Source organism: Protopterus annectens, chromosome 13.part0 (assembly GCF_019279795.1).
Source record: "Protopterus annectens isolate FY-2018-M chromosome 13.part0, PAN1.0, whole genome shotgun sequence".
Taxonomy (NCBI): Eukaryota; Metazoa; Chordata; order Ceratodontiformes; family Protopteridae; genus Protopterus; species Protopterus annectens.
This window is the reverse complement of record NC_056747.1, coordinates 663425769-663446713: the sequence shown is the minus strand read 5'-3', so window position 1 is coordinate 663446713 and position 20945 is coordinate 663425769. Positions and strand designations below refer to the sequence as shown.

Here is a 20945-nt window from a genome sequence, read left to right as displayed (position 1 = left end):
TCATTGGAACCGTGTTTTTCCCAAAGGAGATGACACATTTTTTGGCATTGAGCTTAAGGCCATGGTTCTGACACCAGTCGTTGGTCTCAGTGAGGCCATTCTGTAGGATGTCAACATCACTTGGGGAGTTAATAATAGCTCCCAACTTGCAATCGTCTGTGAACTTTGTCAGCCAGAGTCCCTTTGTGTTGGCCTGGACTTCAGAGAAGTAGATACTAAACAGGAGATCACCCAGGACCGAACCCTGTGGGACTCTACTCGTGACTAGTTGGCAGTCTGACTTGGAGTCAGCTACTTTCACACTGTGGATTCCTATCTGTAAACCAGTTTGCAACCCACCTAGTGATATAGAGGTTGATGCCAAGCTTAGTGAGTTTTTCTATGATTCCTGAGTGCGGAATGGTATCAAAAGCCTTGGCCAGATCAAGGTAGGCTGTATGAACCACCTTGCCTTCATCCACAGCTCTGATGACTGACTCAAAGAAGTCGACCAAGTTGAGCAGGCATGATCTACCATTCACACAACCAAACTGTGTGGGATCCAGAGTTTGGAAATTCCCTATATCCTTGTTTATTAGTTCCATAATGATGCACTCCATAGCTTTGCTTATCAGGCTAATGGGGCAATAGTTCCCAGCATCTGTTGTTTCTCCTCTTTTGTGGAGAGGGATGACTGTAGCAGTGCACCATTTGGTAGGGACAAAGCCTGAGGTGAAGCTGTGACTGAGCAGGGCACACAGCTGAGGTGCCAGTTCACTCTGTAGTTCATGTAGAACACAACCAGGGATATTGTCAGGTCCCACAGAATCTGTATTCTTGGCCTTGGACAGTGCTGTAATACTGGGTGCCTGGCAATCTACTGGTATTGTGATTGGTCCTTGGGGGGGAGAGGGGTAAAGTTGGCACTGAATCTGTCGGCCAGTATACTGGCAATATCTGTTGGCTAGGTATAGGAAGTACCATTGTGCAGTAGCTCAGAGCAAATCGGGGTATTGCCGTGGAGATTCTTTACATAACTATAAAAGGCCTTGTGCTTGTCTTTACTATCTGCTGCAATTCTGTTTTCATAGCTAGCTTTAGAGGATTTGATGAGGGATCTCAACTTTTTGTTGAGGCTGATAAGGGAGTTTTTCCAGTCTTGGGACTTCACCTTATTCTGCATCATTTTCTTCCTTCTGTTGTAGAGTTTGTTTATGGCAGAGAACTACCAGATTTGCTTCCTTTTTTTGGGGGAGAGTGTCTTGATTCTGTTGGGTATGGTGAGATCCATGCATTTGTGTACATGTTCGTACAGCGCATTGGTGTATGATTCTGCAGTCACGCAACTATTCTCCATTTGCATGAGTGCCGTGAAGTTAGCTACCTCTGTTTTTAGGAGCCCAAAGTTAGCTTTGGAGAAGTTTTTCATGGTGGTTACCTTTGCGGATGGGAGTGTGGATTTCCAAGGTGATTAGTTTGTGGTCGGATCTAACCAGGGAGGAGTTGACTATTGGTGTAGAGCAACGGTAGCCCATGTTAGTAATGACCAAGTCAAGGATGTTGCTACCTCTAGTGGGGGTAAGAATGAGCTGGTCCAGGGGACTGGAATTAATGAACTCCAGGTAACGTTGGGCAAGTGTATACCCAGTTAATGGAGGGGTAGTTGAAGTCGTCTAGTAAGAGAGTGTTAGGTTGAACCCTAATATTCTCCAGTGTGCTTAGGAACGTGGAGTGTGAGTCTTGGGACATGATTGGGGACCTATAGCAGGCGACGACCTGAATCGCTGTCTTACCCAGTGTTAGCTGCACCTGAAGTATCTCTGATGCATTATGTTGGGCTACCAGTCTAGAGGTGTGCGCATCATTTATGAATATGGAAACACCACCACCTTTGGAGCTTTGGTCCAAGTTCTGGGGCCAAAAGGTGTGGAATGAGTTATAGCCTGGTAGTGCAGGGGTGCTTTCTGTTACAGCACAAATGTCGATGTTCTCCATTTTAAGGGGTGCTTAGAGTGAGTGCATTTCAAGATTTAATCTTCTAGCATTGGGCAGCATGACCCTCAGATTGCATTTGTTTGTAGATGTTATGGCGGTAATTTGGTCTTTGGAACACCACATAAAAAAGGCACTATAGGGGTGTCAAGAGCCTTGGCCAGTATCCGGAAGCCCAGGGGTGACAGATGCAGGCCATCTCTAGCAAAGCAACGAGGTCTGTCAATCATGTCATCCTAGGCAGACAGATACTGGATCCCCTTAGAATGACACCAGAAACTTAGCCAGTAGTTGAAATCAGTCAATTTCTTCTTGTACTGTGGTATCATTCTGGGTGATGGTAGGTTGCTGCTCAGGGCTATGATCATACCTGCCTGGGCTACATAATCCGAGAGCTCCTCCATGTCTCTTTTCATGTAATCCAGGGAGATATGTCTCAGGTCATTCACACCCACATGTACAATGACAGTCATGTTTGTACCTGTTGTTGAGGGACCTGAGTGCATGCATTATGTGGTGGATCCTGGCACCTGACAAGCAGCTGACTTTTACTTTCTCCTTATTTACCCTAGAGAGTGAGACATCAGTGTGCCTCACTATCGAGTCACCTGACTTGTGTGTTGGGCATGCTGTTTTGCCTTAGGGGCTTTGGTTGAGTGGCACACTGTTTAGGAGAGTTATGTGTCTCCTGATTAGCATTGCATTGTGGTGGTCGAGTGCATTTCTGCCTTGAAGGTCTCTGCTGCTTGGGTAGATTTTTATTGAGAGCCTCTACAAAAGTGGTTCTGTGGTTTGTGTTTTTATGTGACGGCAGTGCTGGTCTGTGTTCTAGAGGGCTATGTGTTCCATGTGGTGCAGTGCAATTGTTGACCATCTCCTCCTGACCAGCTATTCCGGTCTTGGCTGGAGAGTGCATGGCTTCCAGTTTGGATATATAAGTAAATCTCTCACAAGTCTGAGTGTTAGGAGGTAAGAGGAGAGGGTTGTCGGCGTACATGAGGCAGTTGCTACATTGCCTCAGGATGCCCAAGTTCACCAGGTTAATGGGATAATGGAAGAAACCACAAGGAACTCACCTTTAGACATGCCTGGAGGGGTGAGCATTGATAATAAGTACTGGATCTGTTTCCTTTTAGAATGTTTAGTGCTGGTAGCACTTTTGTGTGCTACAGCAATTGCTCCAAGAAGTCTGGTAAAGTGCTAGACTAATAAGCTAGCATAAGTGTAGGAGAGGAGAGAACTAGTAGATCTACGGGAAAAATTGAAGAGCAGACTCTGGCCCTGCTCAGAAGCTTACAAACAGTCCTAGATACAGCAACTATGTATCTGTTCTTGACTAGCTACAGGAAAGGCGGGAAACAAGAGCAAATGTGGGCTTTTAAACCGGAAAGTTGAGAGAGATGGAAAAACTGTCCAAACGGCCAATAAACTACAATTTCTGGGCCAGGAACCAGTCCTGTTGTGGTAGATAGGCTAGGCTTCCTAGTGCTTACCACTCCCACTGGTAAGCTAGAAGGCTTCCCTCCAACATAAAAAGACTTGGGAGGCTCAGAAGCTTACAAACAGTCTTGGATACAGCAAATCTGTATCTGGACAAGACTAATTACAGGAATGGGGGGAAACAAGCGCAAACACAGGCTTTTAAACCAGAAAGTTGAAAGAGATGGAAGAAACAGCCCAAAAGGCCAATAAACCACAATATCTGGGCCAGAAACCACTCCTCTTGTGGTAGATAGGCTACCTAGTGCTTACCACTCGCACTGATAAGACTTCCCTCTAACACAGAAAGGCTTGGGGGCTCAGATGCTTACAGACAGTCCTGGATACAGCAATTCTGTATCTGGACTAGACTAGTTACAGGAAAGGGGAGAAACAAGTGCAAATGTGGGCTTTTAAATCAGAAAGTTGAGAGAGATAGAAAAACTGCCCAAATGGCCAATAAATACAATGTCTGGGTCAGAAACCACTCCTTATGTGGTAGATAGGCTACCTAGTGCTTACCACTCTCACTGATAAGTTAGAAGCCTTCCCTCCAACACAATAAGTCTTGGGGGGTGCTCAGGAGCTTACAAACAGTCCTGGATACAGCAAATCTGTATCTGGAGTAGACTAGTAACAGGAAAGGAGGAGAACAAGTGCAAATGTGGGCTTTTAAATCAGAAAGTTGAGAGATATGGAAAAACTGCCCAAACAGCAAATAACTACAATTTCTGGGCCAGAAACCACTCCTTATGTGGTAGATAGGTTACCTAGTGCTTACCATTCCCACTGTTAAGCTAGAAGGCTTCCCTCCAACACAGAAAGGCTTGGGGGGCTCAGGAGCTTACAAACAGTCCTGGATGCAGCAAATCTATATCTGGACTAGACTAGTCACAGGAAAGGGGGGGGGGGGTGGAAACAAGTGCAAATGCGGGATTTTAAATCAGAAAGTTGAGAGAGATGGAAAAACTGCCCAAACGGCCAATAACCACTCCTTATGTGGTAGAGAGGTTACCTAGTGCTTACCATTCCCACTGTTAAGCTAGAAGGCTTCCCTCCAACACAGAAAGTCTGGGGGGGGGGCTCAGGAGCTTACAAACAGTCCTGGATGCAACAAATACGTATCTGGACTAGAGTAGTCACAGGAAAGGAGGGGAAACAAGTGCAAATGTGGGCTTTTAAATCGGAAAGTTGAGAGAGATGGAAAAACTGCCTAAACAGCCAATAACTTCAATTTTATGTGCCAGAAACCACTCCTTATGTAATAGATAGGTTACCTAGTGCTTACCACTCCCAGTGATAAGCTATCAGGCTTCCCTCCAACACAGACAGGCTTGGGGGGCTCAGGAGCTTACAAACAGTCCTGGATACAGCATATCTGTATCTGGACTAGACTAGTTATAGAAGTGGCAAAAACAAGCTTTTTTTTTTTTTTTTTTTTTTTTTTTTTTTTTTTTTAGTAAAGTGGAAAAGGAGAAAGCTGGAACAGAAGATAATTCATTGTGAAGAATCTAAGTGGGTTGGCCTTCTCAAATGTTCTCTCTCTCTGTTAGATAGAATGAACAAATGACACTAGACCAGGAGGAGTGTCCCAGATCAAATATACAGTAAGGACAGGCAACTGCAAAGCCACACAGCCCTTTGCAGACACAGAGTTTATATATACCAGAAAGGATGGAAGAATCAAAAAGCTCGAATTACTACTCAGTCCTGCTAGCCCCTGCTGTTACCCAATCACTTGTGCTAGAGGAGGTCAGGAAACCCTGTTACTCTCAACAGTAATGAAGACAACATACTATCAGCAGAAAATGACTGCCAGAAACACAGGAAACTCAACAAACAAAATACCATGCCTGGACAGCAGCAGGCCTCTATCAAGATCATGTTAACTGAGTAGAACACAGAAATCTCAAAATAAATGCACAGAAACAGCACTCACAAACAGAAAATACAAGTCTCAGTATGAAAAAGCAGTTTACAGTCTAGTAATTCAATAAAAATGCAATTATGGTAATGTATACTATTACAGCTACTAGCTGCAGCCACTAAATTAAAAATTTTAAACTGATAAAGGAGCAAGGAGACTCTAGAGAATGCTTTTAGCTGCAAACAAATCAGTTATATGATACCTGACTAGAACACAGAAACCTCAAAAAAGTGCACAGAGCACTCACAAACAGAAAATACAACTTTCAGTATGAAAAAGCAGTTTACAGTTAAGTAATTCAGTAAACATGCAATTAGAGTAATGAAACCGTATCTAGCAATGAAAAATACAGTTAAAACTGTATAAAACAGTACATAAATGCAGTGAAATAGTAAAAAAAGCTTTATATTAGTGCAAAATGTAGTAGATTAGCTGAATAGCACAATTGTAAGCGTTACAGAAGTACAGTTCAATAAAATAAGTGTAAGAAATAACTTATTCTGCTCTTGTAAGGAATTTCTGCTTAGTCCCAGTAATGAATCACCATCCACAGCCTGGTAAATGAAATCTGCTTTAGTAGCTGTTTCATTGAGGTTATACATGTTGCTGTAGCATTCAGACCCAGGCTCCACAGATGATTGTTTTTATCTTGATGGCTTTATGACGTACGTTCAGTCAAGGTCACCTCTAGCTCCCATTTCCCATGTACCAGATATCTACTGCACTCTTTGTAATTTTTCCTTGATCTCATACAAGATCTACTCTGAAGCATGTATTTAAGTCTTTTCAGATATCAGAGAGTGAAGGACAGAATGTTCAAGTTAATGGTTCCAGATAAGAAGAAAAGATGGTAACTGTAATATCACTAGAGTTAAAGTTGTAATAAGGGAATTGAGCATACAATGGAAAAACTACCGATGGTGGACTTGGCATACATTTCTTTCTCTGACTATGATAGAGATTAATGTTAATATCCTCAGAAGGTGAAAAGCATCACTGGACTCACTGGTAATAGACAAACTGGGCGATTCCCAGTATGAGTCAGGGTAGTAGAGACATTTGTAGTCCTGGAGTAGAAACATAAAAGCATGAACTTACTGGAGTAAACTGGTTCTTCATTTTACAGCTGTAGACATGAATCATTTAGTCTGTGATACAGTAGTCAAAATCAGGGTGGATGTATTCCAAAAGAAAGGTCAGAAGTAACTGATAGAAGAGGGAATATAACCACAGTTATAACCAAGCAAAAAAATGTGTCCAATTTGTAAATTACAAGACTTGGAAAAAAGCATTATAGGATGCATTTAAAACACGGATGATACTACTGTGTAGGATTTAAATGTTACACAGAAACATGCTACCCCCTCTTGATTCATGGAGTGTTTATGCACCAAGGTGTGGTCATTTATTTGGTTCCTATCATTGTCCTTTCAGGGCTCAGCCCACCTCTCTTGTTGTCAGGAAAGCTGTGAAGGACTTGGTGCCTAAAACATGTCTTTTAGTCAGCTTAGCTCGAGGTGCTAGACAGTTTATGCACATGGAAGGTACCCTGAAGCTTTTGAAGTTAGCCAGCTGTTATATCCATGGTGGGATATACACCATATAGCTTAGACTACTACAGCAGTGATCAGTATGTACATCTTATAGTCACGGGGGGTGGGGGTTGCAGAGAGCTCATGCAAAAAATGCCTTATTTCCGTTTAATCTTTCTGTTGTCTAACATGGTCAGCATTTGGTTTTTGATGAGTCAGAAGCCATTTATTAATACTTGGATGTGTAGCTATGGATCTGTATCAAAACTACTCTGATTCTTAAATGTCTAGCCCATTTTGTAAATACAGTACAACTTTTCAAGAGTGTATAACAAGTTGGTTGAAAACACTTCATGTGGCACTCTTGCATCTTTCCACATTTTGTATGTGCAGTAAAATGTTTTGTGCACTGTAACATTGTAATATTTCATTGTCAGGGAGGGAAATGACTGTTGCAGACAGACAAGCCTTTTTTCTTCATTCTGTCTTGTTCATGATGGCACATGCATCTTCCTCTTTCTCAGTTTCATACCTCTACAGCAGCCTTGTCTGTAAGATTCCTACAAAACTCCAGTTTATGCAGCTTGAAATATATTACTTAGGACTCAACATTACTTCTGAGGGCAAATATCTCTAGGATTATTTCTGTATTTATTTAATAAATTAAGCAGGTACAGAGATCATACATGACCATACAGATGTAGAGCAAGGAGACCTGCATTTGACACAATAATTGTAAATTCAGTTTCATAAACACACAGTTGCAGTTCATGTCAGTAGGCGTTACACAGCACAAACAGGAAGGCAACTAATTAGTTTCATAAGGGAGAACGACAGTAAGGGTTACATAGCATTGAATAGTGGTAACAGTACCAGGAAGACCCTGCAAGGGAATAGCTCAGTGGGTCACCCAGTATGACTGGGCTAACACCAGATTAAAACATATCCCTGAGGGACATTAACACAAAGGGGTGTTGTGACTGAATGGCACAGAGATGAAGTCCTTAGTGTGTGCACCAAATGGCCTGTGTTCAAGTAGTGACACTGGCATTAGAGGCCTGCAGGGGGTGAATGGAATAGAGTGGCCGAAGCTGGACTGCTCATCTTTGGTTGGGGGGGGGGGGGGCACCTTAGGTCAACTTAAGTAACGCAGTGTTACAAGCCTGTCGAGCTCTGTGCTGCATAAGCAGTACATTGCTTAGTCAGAAGGATGCACATATCCTGGAGCAGGTGTGTACCTCTCAAAGGCAATAACTACAGACCTCGCAAGGCTGCTTCAGGGTGGCAGAAGTTAGGGCACACTTTGCAGGAGCAGTATGATGCTGTACCAGTGTCCTCGATCTTCTCACTGTCCCCATGTGGGGAATGGGTTAAGCCTGGGGGGTTTAGGCCGGCCTGGAAGACCCAGTGAGCAAAGAAAGAAGCTGGTTTCAAATGATGGTCAGCTATGGGCAGGAGAAAAAACTAGCACAAAGGGGTATGCAATCTGAGTAGGTATCATACTCAGAAATACACTAATTCCTGATAGAGACCAGTTTAAAGGGTTACCCTGGTGTGTATTGGAAGGGCTAGACAAAATCTTCAAAAGAGTGACATTGTTGGCTATAGCTTGTAAGTTGGGGGCTTAAAGGACTGAATGGCACCAAGACTTAAGGCTATGCTGTGTTGAGCAGGTCAGTACTTTGCAGAGGATAACACAATAAAAATGATTTTGGAGAAGAATGCTGCTGAAGGCTGTGCTGCTTGCATAGATCCCAGTTTTATGTTGGTGGTTGTAGCTGTGCATCTAGAAAGATGAAATACTGGCTACTGTTGTGGCATTGCATCAGTGGTGAGATACTTTTAAAGTCAACATTCCCTTTAAGAAGCAACTGTAGAATGAGTCACAGGAGGTTTGTTGCAAACTGCTTCCTTCCTCCTTCTGGAAGAACTGCATATTCAGCTTATTGTCACGCTTCCATTAACATCACTGCCTCATGTGACTGTAGGAGGCTAGGCACGAATTACAAAGGGAAATGGAAAAAAGCACTAAATACCTGCCGAGTATCGAGTGTTATCTGTATGATTGTTGCCAAATCTAAGGAGATTAAGTCTAATCTTTCCCATCAGAACCTGGCAGCTCTGATATCAGGAATCTTCTGCAATGGATTGACTGTTGGGATTACTATCTGCAGCACACAGATTACTGTTTTTTTGGTTTGTCTGTATGTTAGTTTTTTTTTCTCTCTTCTGCTGCTGTGATCAGGGACAGATCAAGTTTATTCCAGTAAACAAAACAAACAAACAAAAAAAAACTATATATCCTCCGAGTACAGTTATGCACTGGGTTAGGATAGAGCAACTTTTCCCCTTTGTCTATCAGTTCTTTTCTGCCGCTTGCATACTTCAGATCTTGATTTTGATGTCCATCATGCAAAAATTCTTACATTCACCGCCTAAGTAAATGCCATTGGTGGGTTCATACAGCCTCCAGAACCTACAACAGTATGATTCTGTAATAAGTGTCAGAGTTTCAACCCAGCCACCCTAAGGCACAGGAAGGAGAAACCTCAGGCCTCATCATTCAAGATAGTGGCAGCGAGGTGAGAACCCATTGCAGGGATTGGCAGGAAGGTTGTCGTTTTTCTTTCAGCTTTTCCCAGTTAGGGGTCGCCACAGCGGAACTCTGTTCCGCTAATGATTGGCAGCAGATTTTTTTACGGGTGCCGAGGTGCCAGCTCGACGCCCAACCTTCAACGAAGGCACACCCATTCTATGCATGTCTTTCGAATGCCACTCAACCGCGGGGAGGACATGCAGACTCCACATAGAAGGTGCTCCAGCCGAGAATCGAATGGGAGAACCTCTTGCTGTAAGGCAACAACGCTACCACTGCACCACCGCGGGAAGGTGTGAATCTTAAACATGGACCATTGCCAGAACACTATCATAAGTCAGACAATATGGAGATTAATATTCCAGACCAGTGCCAGAACACTATAAATTACAGTGGATGTAAAAAGATTACACACCCCTGTTAAAATTCCAGGTTTTTGTGATATAAATAAAATGAGACTACAATAAATCATAACTTTTCCCACCTTTAATGTGACATATAACCTGTACAATTCAATTGAAAAACAAATCTGTTACGGAAAAAAATATAAAAAATAAAGAAAGTACAATAAGCTGGTTGCATAAGTTGCACACCCTTAAACTAATACTTTGTTGAAGCACTTTTTGATTTAATTACAACATTCAGTCTTCTTGGGTAGGAGTCTATCAGCATGGCACATCTTGACTTGGCAATATTTGCCCACTCTTCCTTGCAAAAGCACTCCAAATCTGTCAGATTGCGAGGGCATCTCTTGTGCACAGCCCTCTTCAGGTCACTCCAAAGGTTTTCTATTGGATTTAGGTTCTGGGCTCTGGCTCATCCATTCCAAAACTTTCTTTTTCTTCTTGTAAAGCCATTTTTTTGTTGATTTGGATGTATGCTTGAGGTCATTGTCATGTTGAAAGGTGAAATTCCTCTTCATCTTCAGCTTTCTAGCAGATGCCTGAAGGTTTTGGGCCAAAAGTGACTGGTATTTGGAACTGTTCATAATTCCCTCCACCTTGACTAAAGCCCCAGTTCCAGCTGAAGAAAAGCAACCCCAAAGCACGATACTGCCACCACCATGCTTCACCGTGGGGATGGTGTTCTTTTGGTGATGCGAAGTGTTGCTTTTGTGTCAAACGTACCTTTTGGAATTGTGACCAAAAAGTTCAACCTTGGTGTCATCAGACCATAACACATTTTCTCACATGCTTTTGGGAGACCTGATGTATTGTTTTGCAAATTTTAGCTGGGTCTGGATGTTTTTCTGTGTAAGAAAAGGCTTCCGTCTTGCAACCCTACCCCATAGTCCAGACATATGGAGAATTCGGGAGATTGGTGTCACATGTATTACACAACCTGTACTTGCCCAGGAATTCCTGCAGCTCCTTCAGTGTTGTTGTAGGTCTCTTGGCAGCCTCCCTGACCAGTTTCCATCTTGTCTTTTCATCAATTATGGAGGGATGTCCAGTTCTTTGCAATGTTACTGTTGTCCCATATTTTCTCCACTTTTTGATGACTGTCTTCACTGTGTTCCATGGTATATCCAATGCTGTGGAATTTATTTGTACTCTTCTCCTGACTGATACCTTTCAACAATGAGATCCCTTTGATGCTTTGTAAGCTCTCTGCGAACCATGGCTTTTGCTGTAGCAGGCAACTGAGTAAATGTCAGGAAAATCCTACTAGGACAACTGAACTTTATTTGGGGTTAATCAGAGTCTCTTTAATTGATGGCAGGTGTGTACCCAAGAAGACTGAATGCTGTAATTAAATCAAAAGGTGCTTCAACAAAGTATTAGTTTGAGGGTGTGCACACTTATGCAACCAGCTTATTGTACATTATTTATTTTTTATATTTTTTCCCCCTAACAGATTTGTTTTTCAATTGAATTGTACAGGTTATAGGTCACATTAAAGGTGGGAAAAGCTTTGAAATAATTTTTTGTGGTCTCATTTTTTTATATGACAAAAAACTGGTATTTTAACAGGGGTGTGTAAACTGTTTATATCCACTGTAGATAATGTGGAGAGTAAGGTAGTTTATTTTGTATCTAAGTTTTTGAATATGCTCTTGAAAGGTGAGGTTGGTCGCGCCCACATGCCTAGGCATCCGAATGAAGTGGTGGTGTTGATAAAGTTGTTGTGCTGGTCCAAAAGCATGAGGCAGAGGGGAGCTTTGGAAAGTCTTGTGTTAGAATCAAAGAGCATAGCCTTGTTTCTAGGGTGTTAATGATAACCTTTTTGGATGTGAGACAATGGTTTAGGTTCAGAAAGTCACTTTGCACTTCGGTTTGGTTATATGTGCAGGACTTAGCAGCATAATATTATAGTATCACACTGTTTCAACAGGAGTCAGGAATAATAAACATTGAATTTTCTCATAGTAGGGGCATAAATTTAAATATGTCTGTGCGATTTCACACTTCAGAGTTTTGTTTTATTATGTAACGTTTAGGTGGCAGTAAACAGATTATTATAGTAAAGCAGCAACCTCAGTGAAGTTCCAATGATGTGCTATGTTTCTGTCATTAGGGAAGGCTACCTTGACTGTCACGTTGCTTTTCAAGTTTATGTAATCTGTGCTTGTGGTGATATATGGGTTCCTTCATTCAGTTTCCATTTTGTTTACATCACAATTGGGTTGTGCTCTTTGTGCCCTCTGTGTTACAGCTTCATGTTTTATTTGTCTGCATATTTGTTATCCTTTTCTCCTAATAAAAATTAATTTAAATGTGGTATACAGCTCTTTCATTGGATCATTTATTCTACATGAATTGCGTTAGATAAATAGTTATGGAGGCTGGATTCATAAAGGTCACCACAAAGTATACTCTTTGTGTACACTTAGGGTAACCTTTCTGCGTGAATAGACAGCACAATAGCATTGTGCTAGGAGATATTCTTGAATTCAGAAAGTGTGCACTTTGAGGTAACCTTTATGAATCTGGCCTACAGTGATTTCAAAAGATGCAATTGATAGAAGTGTCATATTTTATGTGACTGTGACAGTGCTTTGCAGACTTTATTTTGAATGCCTTAAGTGCAACAGCAATGCTGTTACAATTCATGTATCCGTTGGCTAACATTGCTGGGTGAGAAGCAGCAATGTAGGTATGTAAACTGGTGCTCTGATTACTTCATTATTTATTTTACAGAGAATTCCTAAACTTTCAAAAGGAAGACTTCTTTTCCTGCATGCCTTATTATACCACATGACTTGTGATTTCTATTGCTGACTTGTTGCATTTTTTTTCTGTCTCCCTGACCCCTTCTCCTCCCCTTTACACAACCCTTAATTTCTCTTTTGCTGCCACTGCTGCTTTGCTGACATAGTAATGAAGGCTGGTAAGAGTTGTTTTGTATCCCTCTTTCCTGTAGTCTTCAAACATGCTTATAACATACTGTATGACCTTCATCATTGTAGCATATAGTGTATAGTTAAATAGGATGTAGTGCGTGTGTGTGTGTGTGTGTATATATATATATATATATATATATATATATATATATATAGATGTATGTCTGTGTGCTGTACCTCCATAGCTGTATCGTATGTAGTATGTGCTATATGTAGCACCTTCATAGTTACAGTATATGCACCTGGCCATAAAACCAGCATACTGAGTGTGTTCAAAAATTCTTGGACAAATAAACACACCCATTGGTGTTCCAGATAACCTTCCAAGAAGTAAGTCAGTCTCTTCTTTGAAAATGTGGCAGTTTCAGCATCCTCCCTTGATAAAGAAAAAATATATACATTGACCACCTACAGTATGAGAACCAAGGAATAATTGGTTCATATCCTGCTCTAACCAGACACTTAATATGTACCTTTGGGTAAAAAGATCCAATTTTCCCCATCTGCAAAAAATGTTAACTAGTAGGGCAAACTGACTGTGCGATGTTAACATTTTTCAGGCTGTTCTACGATATTTTCATCAACTGAAAGAGGGAGGGGCACATTACATTCATGTTTTCCTTGCAAGCTGTTACATATCAGTCCAGATTGATGTCAGCTACCAAGGTCCATCCATAGGAACCTCAATTGGGGGGGGGGGGTTTATTTGATTACATTACCAAATAGCTACTGGACTTAAATCTACAATGACCCATGTGATAAGACCTTTAACAAAGAAGTCTGAAACCAGAAAACGTCTTTGTGAGCCAGTGGTCACCTTTAGTCATATCTGTTCTGGGCAAATCAATGGTTTTTACACCCTGGTGTGATATGCTTTTAACATTCAAGCTTTATGTATTGCTTGTTAATAAAATTGTACAGTACTTTTTCAATAAATGCTAAGTACATTCAAGTCTGAAATTTAGTTGGCATGCCTGTTTTCTTAGATGCAGAGAATATGTAGATGACATGTATGTTAAGTTACATTTCTTAGTGCTAGTCTGTTTTCTGTGGTTGCCATCATTTCATATTTCAATCGTATTAGGAAACAAGTGAGTTTTTAAAATTGAAAATCAGAGAAGAAGTACAAAAGGAAAAAAGAATACTGAAATTTCAGAAAAAATATTCTACTCACAGGTTGATTTGGGTCCACAAGCTGTGTGCTGGCTTTTCAGTGGTGGGTAGACAGACAGCAATTGGATACTGTTAAAGATGAAGAATTAGTGTCAGCATTAATCACGACAGTCCCATACCGTCCCATAGTAGTCTAGAAAGATCTGGTTATCTATGAGGGAGAACAGTCTTTTGGGCATGAGTGGATCAGTAAAAACATAAAGCACTGAATGTGGAGTATTGGGGGTGAATGTTGTACAGTTCTGGGGTAGAAGACCTAGGTTCATAGATTAGTACTAGGCTAACTACCCTTGTGGATCATTTTAAGCCGAACCAATCACCCCATGTGAGAATCAAACCCTGTACTTTGTGTCTGTAAGGTAAATACCTTAACCATTATGCCAACGTCTCACCCACATGCTATACTGAAGATGATGGGGACTTTTTATGTATACTTTCATGTTTTCTAATGCAGGATGTGAAGTACTAACAAGGTAAGCTGCAGGCACATACAGCCATGTGGATATCTCTACTAATGTCCCCACATGCAAGTCAAGTGCCAGCTGACAATGATATCTACTGTAAATTCCACCAGAGGGCAACATTTGATTATGTTTCTTTCAGTCTTCTGTATTTAACCATCCCTACTCAGCCATCTTTTGAAGATGCTGGAATGCTACTTAAACCAGAGTTGCTGGCAGCACACAGTTGCATTTTGCCACCACATCTCACAACCTTTAGAAACAGGAGTGTTGAGTACAGCTAACACATTATCTTGTTTTGCTGGATTTCATTTAATAAAGTGTTAATTTGTGAGCCACAGTCAAACACCTTGTAGGCTACTGTTAACAATCCTTTATAAAATTAAAGGAACACATTTAATGAATCTCTGGTTTGGAGTCAATGGCACTGGCATGAAGTCTGTAGTCCATATTACAGTATAGGTGACCCAAGTTTGAGTAACAGTACCAGTAGTACCTGAGAAGCAATCCAGAAGGGACAGGACTGAGTATCCAGAGATACCTTCTGCCACAGAGGAGGTAGTGAGTCTTTCCTGATGAAGACCAGAAGGGTAGCCTTGGGCATATATGTTCAACTGACCTGAATGAAGGCGGCACAACAAAATGATGGGATTAATGCACAGAGATGCACGGTGGACCATCACTGCATATACTGAATGTTCTCTGTACTGGTTAAGTATAAGTTTTTTTAGTAATTTAGTTAACATTTGTTGACTGGGAAAGTACAACTAGGACAGAACCTATTTTCAGCGGCGGACCGCAGAGAAACATGCTAGATGCATGTCTTTGGAATAAGTGTCCGTCATCACCACTAGATGGATAACTTGAACTTGGTCATGTATGCCACTACTCTCTCAGTAAGTAAGGTGCTAAAACTCGCTGTTATAGGCAGGATGGGAGAGCTTATGAGTCAGTAGGACCTTTTAGGGTCCTTATGACCAAGCTGTAGCTGTTTGTTTTTCACCAAAGCCATAGCTGGCTCATTTGGTGCCCAGTGCTACTCACTGATCTTGCGCCCTTGAACAGTTGAGGACCAAAATAAAAGGGTCCCTTCCCATATCTGGCATTCCTCCTTTCTCAAAGAAGGAACATCAGGTCCTAATGCCGTCATGCTCTACTTTGTCTTAGAAAACATATGAAGAATGAAATAAAAAGGATCTGATGATAGTGCCTACTAACATCTTGCACCCAGGATGGTTGCCCCCTTCACCCCTCCATAGCTATGCTTCTGACTTTCACTGCTGACTTCCATTAATCCAGCAGTAGATTGGGTGCTGAAAGAATAATGCCCCTTTGTGTGTCTGTGCAGGATGATTTGAGTTGGTGCATAAAGTAGACAGACAAACAGATGGAATGAGTGAGTCTAGAGGACTTAAGGACAAGCTGATGAGAGCTAAAAGGAAAATCGGTTTGGTTAGGAGATGTTGCCTGTTTGTGCACAGTGGACTTATACATGATGTTTGTTTCACAGTCTTATTTTTTCTTACCTAAAGTAAATAAGAGATTGTTTGTGTGGATAAGCAAGCTACTAAAGGCTATATAATGCATTATGTTTTCAGGTAGAAAAGGATCCACACCCATTGCTTTATGTGCCTTAGCATGGTTCTTGATATGTGCAACTATATTTGCTGCTTTTTCACTTGACATTCTCTATATGTTTTTATTATTATTCTGTAGAGGTGTAAATGTGTTTGCCATGTGCTGATATTAGCTGGTCTTTCCTGAGTATTTTGTAACTTACTGTGGACATTGTTAATTGTGGGATGGTTGGTATAATGGTTAAGGTGCTCATCTTAGAGACACAAGGTGCAGGGTTTGATTCTCACATGAAGTAATTGGCTTAAAATGGCCTGCAAATGCAGTTAGCCTAGTACTAATCTATGAACCTATAAAAAGACAGTAAGACTTTCTTCCAGCATCTTGTGTGTTTCCTGAAGACTTTTTAGTACTGTTGGGTGTTAGTCTAATGGTTAAGGTGTTCACCTCACAGATTGTTTTTTCAGCCAGTCTAAGGCAGCTGTATGGCATTGAGGGGTAAATCCCTGACTATGGTAGAGGCAGCCCAAGTTCAGGTCTTGGGAGTGGAATCTGTTGGAGCTGGAGTAGTGAGAATGGGCTTGCATGGATGGGGGTGAAGTACTGAACTTCCAGTGCCTCAGTCCATTAGAGGAGATGCAACAATGCGTGGGATATCCCAGGGGCAGGTGTTCAGTCATAAAGCTGCATAGGTGGCAGCCCTCATTGGTGGTGCACAAAAGCAGGCACTTGTTGGGGGGGGGTCATCCAAAAGAGGAGCTAAATACCCACATTGCTGGAAGTCAAGGGAGGGTGTGGATTCCTCCCCTTGTAATATGAGAGGACAGTCTCTTCTGGTTGGATGAGCGCTCTCCTCCCCTTGATGTCAATGTGGAGGAGGTGTGAGGTATCAGAGAGACTGGGAGCATGCTGGTGTCCTTCCCTTTTTGTCACCCAGTTGGGTATGAAGTACTGGGGGATTGGGAGTGTAGAAGTGCACTCATCCTCTGCTGACAGCCTTTGTGGAGTATGATGTTTCGGGGGATTAAAAGTAAGTGGAGAAAGGAAGAGAAGGATTAATGAGCACAAAGTGTTTTCTGTGTTGGAATTCCAGTGAGTGACCAAACCATCATCTTGACTGTCTGATAGCCCTTCTGGGTGACTTCTGTTCCCATTGCTGGGGATGCCCAGTACAGGGAAGAAATGGACACAAGTCTGATTGGTGTAGGCAGAAAGACAAAAGCATTTAAAATCGTTGTGACCAGTCTGCTTGAATTTACCTCCTTTTTAAATGAATGTCATCACTGGACAGAGACACAGTTCTGAAAAAGTCATGGCCAGTGTCAGTTTAAGAAAAGAAAGCAATGTCATTGATTATCATAAAGAACAGCCGCCTGAGTCGTGACTGCTGCCTAAACCAGTTAACACTGTACATTTCTCTGTAGTTTTTTTATATTTGCAGTGCTTAAAATTCATAGAAAATGGTGCCTTTATCATAAATGTGAAGTTTCAATGACATTTTGTTCTTCTCATCTTTCCAGAGTCCTTTCACAAACTCTGTCTGGCCATTAAAGCTACTGACCAAAGTCAGACCACTATTTTCCAGTGAATAAGACTGAAATATGACCTGTAATTCAGTCTGGAATTGTACTGGGATCGTTTGTGTCATACCTACAGCTCAGATTACCATTACTTTGAGATCAATATGCAGTGTTAATAAGAAGCTAGGACATCCACTAGGCTAAAAAAGACAAGACAGCACTTTTCCTGTGTAGTGCTTTTTTCAGGGATGGTACCTGCACATTTCTATAGGCATTATTATCCTATAGCGAAAGCAACGTGTTGCTTTTTGTGTCATATTTCCAGTGCAATCTGAAAACACTGTTAGCTGTTATTTTTTAGCCTTACTAAAACTCCTGCAGATTACAATTGCCATCTGTAAGACATGTTACCTGACAAACTTTGTGGATTTGGTGAACATACAAAACTTGGGACACATGCAGCCTTGGTACCATCTCAGCTAGTAGGCCTCTTAGAAACAGCATAGATCGACAAGACATTAAGGGTCACCAAAGATGCAGACTGACCCATTTTGGCCCAGAGTTCTGGTTCCTAGATAGTGGACAGGCTGCTAATATGGAAGCTGCTACTGTTTCACTAAACAGATACTAAGGGTTCAGATTACATTTTCTGCAATGCATCACACAACCTTATAGTCTTAGTTTGTAGTCTGTATTGTTGTGAATTGATTGCTCTACCGAACAGTTTCCTAACCACTGCCTACCGATTTTTCTCCTTTCTACAGTGGACACATACACTTCCATTTTTGGTGTCCTGCAGCTTTTATGTTTGGTCACAGCTCCTGTAATCGGTTACATCATGGACTGGAAGCTGAAGGAATGCGATGATGGAACACAGGACACAGATGCAAAAGAGGACAATCAGTACGTACATGATTTGAACAATTAACAGATCAGATACTTTTTTTAGACATTGCAGACATTCCCCCTTGTTACCACTGCCACCACCATATCAACCACAGCTAGCTAGCAAATTCTAACCACCTGTCTCAGATTATCAGGGCATGTAAGTCCATCCATTAATTATTAGGGGGAGGCTTTCAGATGAACTGATAAAAAACAAGACCTTTAATAAAAAAAAGGATGAAAATAAATGGATGTGCATGTTTATGACCACATTTGTGTGTGTCTGTATATGTGTGCCTGTCTGTCTGTGTCCCTTTGTTTGTGTTTTTTGTGTGTGTGTGTGCTCGCGTGTGCCGTGGTTTTGTGTGTTTTTATGTTGTGCACATACCTCTTTAATAAAAGAATACTCAGAAAGAATCCATGGAGGTACAAAATGCATTGTTTCTGAAGATGTTTGATTTGTTGTAAAGCTAGCACGTTTAACTGTAGTTAATTTCTCCGTTATGCCTTCAGAGGAAATCCCAAGAAGAAGCGTGATCGACAGATTCAGAAGCTTACAAATGCCACCAGGGCATTTGCTTTCACTAACCTGTTATTGGTTGGATTTGGTCTTACCTGCCTTGTTGAGAATCTTCCTCTACAGGTATGTGGAGATACTGAATGAAAAATGTGTATAGATGTCTGAGTGTGATTGTTATAGAAAACAGACTGCAGGATGAAGGGAACTGTAAGCAAGCTAGATGAAGGGGTGATTACCCTTACACATGTTAAAGTGGTTAATGATATGTTGAAAAGAAGCCTAATAACTTTTAAGAGGCTGGATTTGTTAAAAGTGAAATGATAAACAACGTTTGCAGATCCCAGATCCCAACCTTTCCAGTCTATAAGCCTTTTTGTTGTCCAGTCTGCTAAAAAGTGTACAGATGAGGGTCATAAAGTGTGATTGAAGACAGACCAGCAGACAGACGACTCTGAGAATGTACACTCTGGAGGACGGAATTGGCAGGAGTAACACAAGGACTCTGGAGGAGAGACAGGCTCAACCGTATCACCACAGATTGGGCAGGAATGGTGTTGAGAGGAAAGAGAACAGCAAGGAAGGCAGAGGACATGCATGGCAGCTGAAAAGTAGAAAGTTCAGGTCTGACTTGTAAAAAGAGTTTCTTTTTACAGAGAAGGGCACTGAAGCAATCAGTCAGAGAAAGTGTTGAGGTGTACATTAGCAGAGAGATTCAGGGGAGCTTTGGAGAAATGCAAGGAAAGCAGGAGGGGACAGCTGCTTTAGGGCTCCCTACAGAAGTCCTTGAAGTTGAGTACAGAGCTGTTCTTTCCTCAGTGCATTTGTGTGTCTGTATAAATAACTGCATCAAACATGTACTAGGTGCAGGCCAAGTAGTTACTTCAGTGTAAACTTACTGTACTTCCTAATGTTTCCATAGCGATAAACCCATCAGTCTTCATGCTGTCTCTGCAGTCCAACTCATGCAACTGCCCAGTAAAACCCTGAGGGCAGGTTCTTGAGCTTTATTGCTTAACCCAGTCCTAATTGCTTCATTCTGTTACCATGAGTTCCATCACCAGGCCCTGAAAAAAAGTGTTCCATCACTGTTTATCACTGTTCCAAAAATAGTCCCATCACTGGACTCTCCTAACACAAGTAAAATATTTGATTGACACAGGTCACATCACCGGACCCTTACATAGGGGTTTACTGATGAGAACCCCATCAGTGGGTTCACTGGGACAGTTGACGAATCCCCATCACTGTGTTAATTGTTCCCTAACAAGAGTTTTATTAATGACAGCACAATCTTCAGGAAGTCTTTGCCTCTAAATACATGCTCTGAAGGCAGCCTTATCAACAGGATCTCTGGGCCATGACAGACCATTTTATTGATGATAACCCCATTATTAGAATCATGTGGTGCTAAACAAAGTGTGTTTTTTTTTTTAGATCATTTGCAGATTGCTAGTAAGTGACTGCAGCTAATTCGGAACAAAATTGGGCATCACTACTGCAGTGTGATTCCAACTTACTTAGATTAATCAGACAGTTTTCACGCTCTGGATGTGAATAATGGCTTCTGCTTGCTAGGAAGTGTAGTTTTGCATTGCATCTCCTTACCTTCATTCCAAGCGATGATATTACCATTACACAGCACTCTGGTGGCTCAAACTTGGACTGTCAGTATAGCCAAACTTGATGTGAGAAGCCCCATTAGCAACATAGTGATGCAGAAAGCTGTAATCTTGCCACCAGTAATTACAAGGGCTTACCCTGAGTCACAATGATCCATACAGGTGATAAAGGGTGTTTTACCCCTCTAAGAAAGAACTGTTTTAAGCTAATACAGTTTTCACTTTTGGTAGATTAGCATTTTGATATCAGTGTATTTCTGTGTCGCTCAGGTAGGTACCTGTTAAATGTCTGAAGGCCACAGCTGGCCATCCCCAGAACTAAAAGTGCAGATAGAGGAGGTTTT

General features: G+C 41.5%; 1 protein-coding gene across 3 annotated transcripts in view; it reads left to right on the top strand.

The window, feature by feature from the left end:
* Positions 1 to 20945, top strand: part of SLC43A2 (solute carrier family 43 member 2) — a 293798-nt gene that overhangs the window by 222054 nt on the left and 50799 nt on the right. For 2 of the 3 annotated variants that reach the window (XM_044054351.1, XM_044054350.1), the window contains exons 10-12: positions 12824 to 12835; positions 18342 to 18480; positions 18976 to 19105. In XM_044054351.1, the coding sequence (XP_043910286.1) occupies positions 12824 to 12835; positions 18342 to 18480; positions 18976 to 19105 (281 nt within the window). The remainder of the gene's footprint in view (positions 1 to 12823; positions 12836 to 18341; positions 18481 to 18975; positions 19106 to 20945) is intronic. The other variant, XM_044054352.1, reaches the window with a different exon arrangement.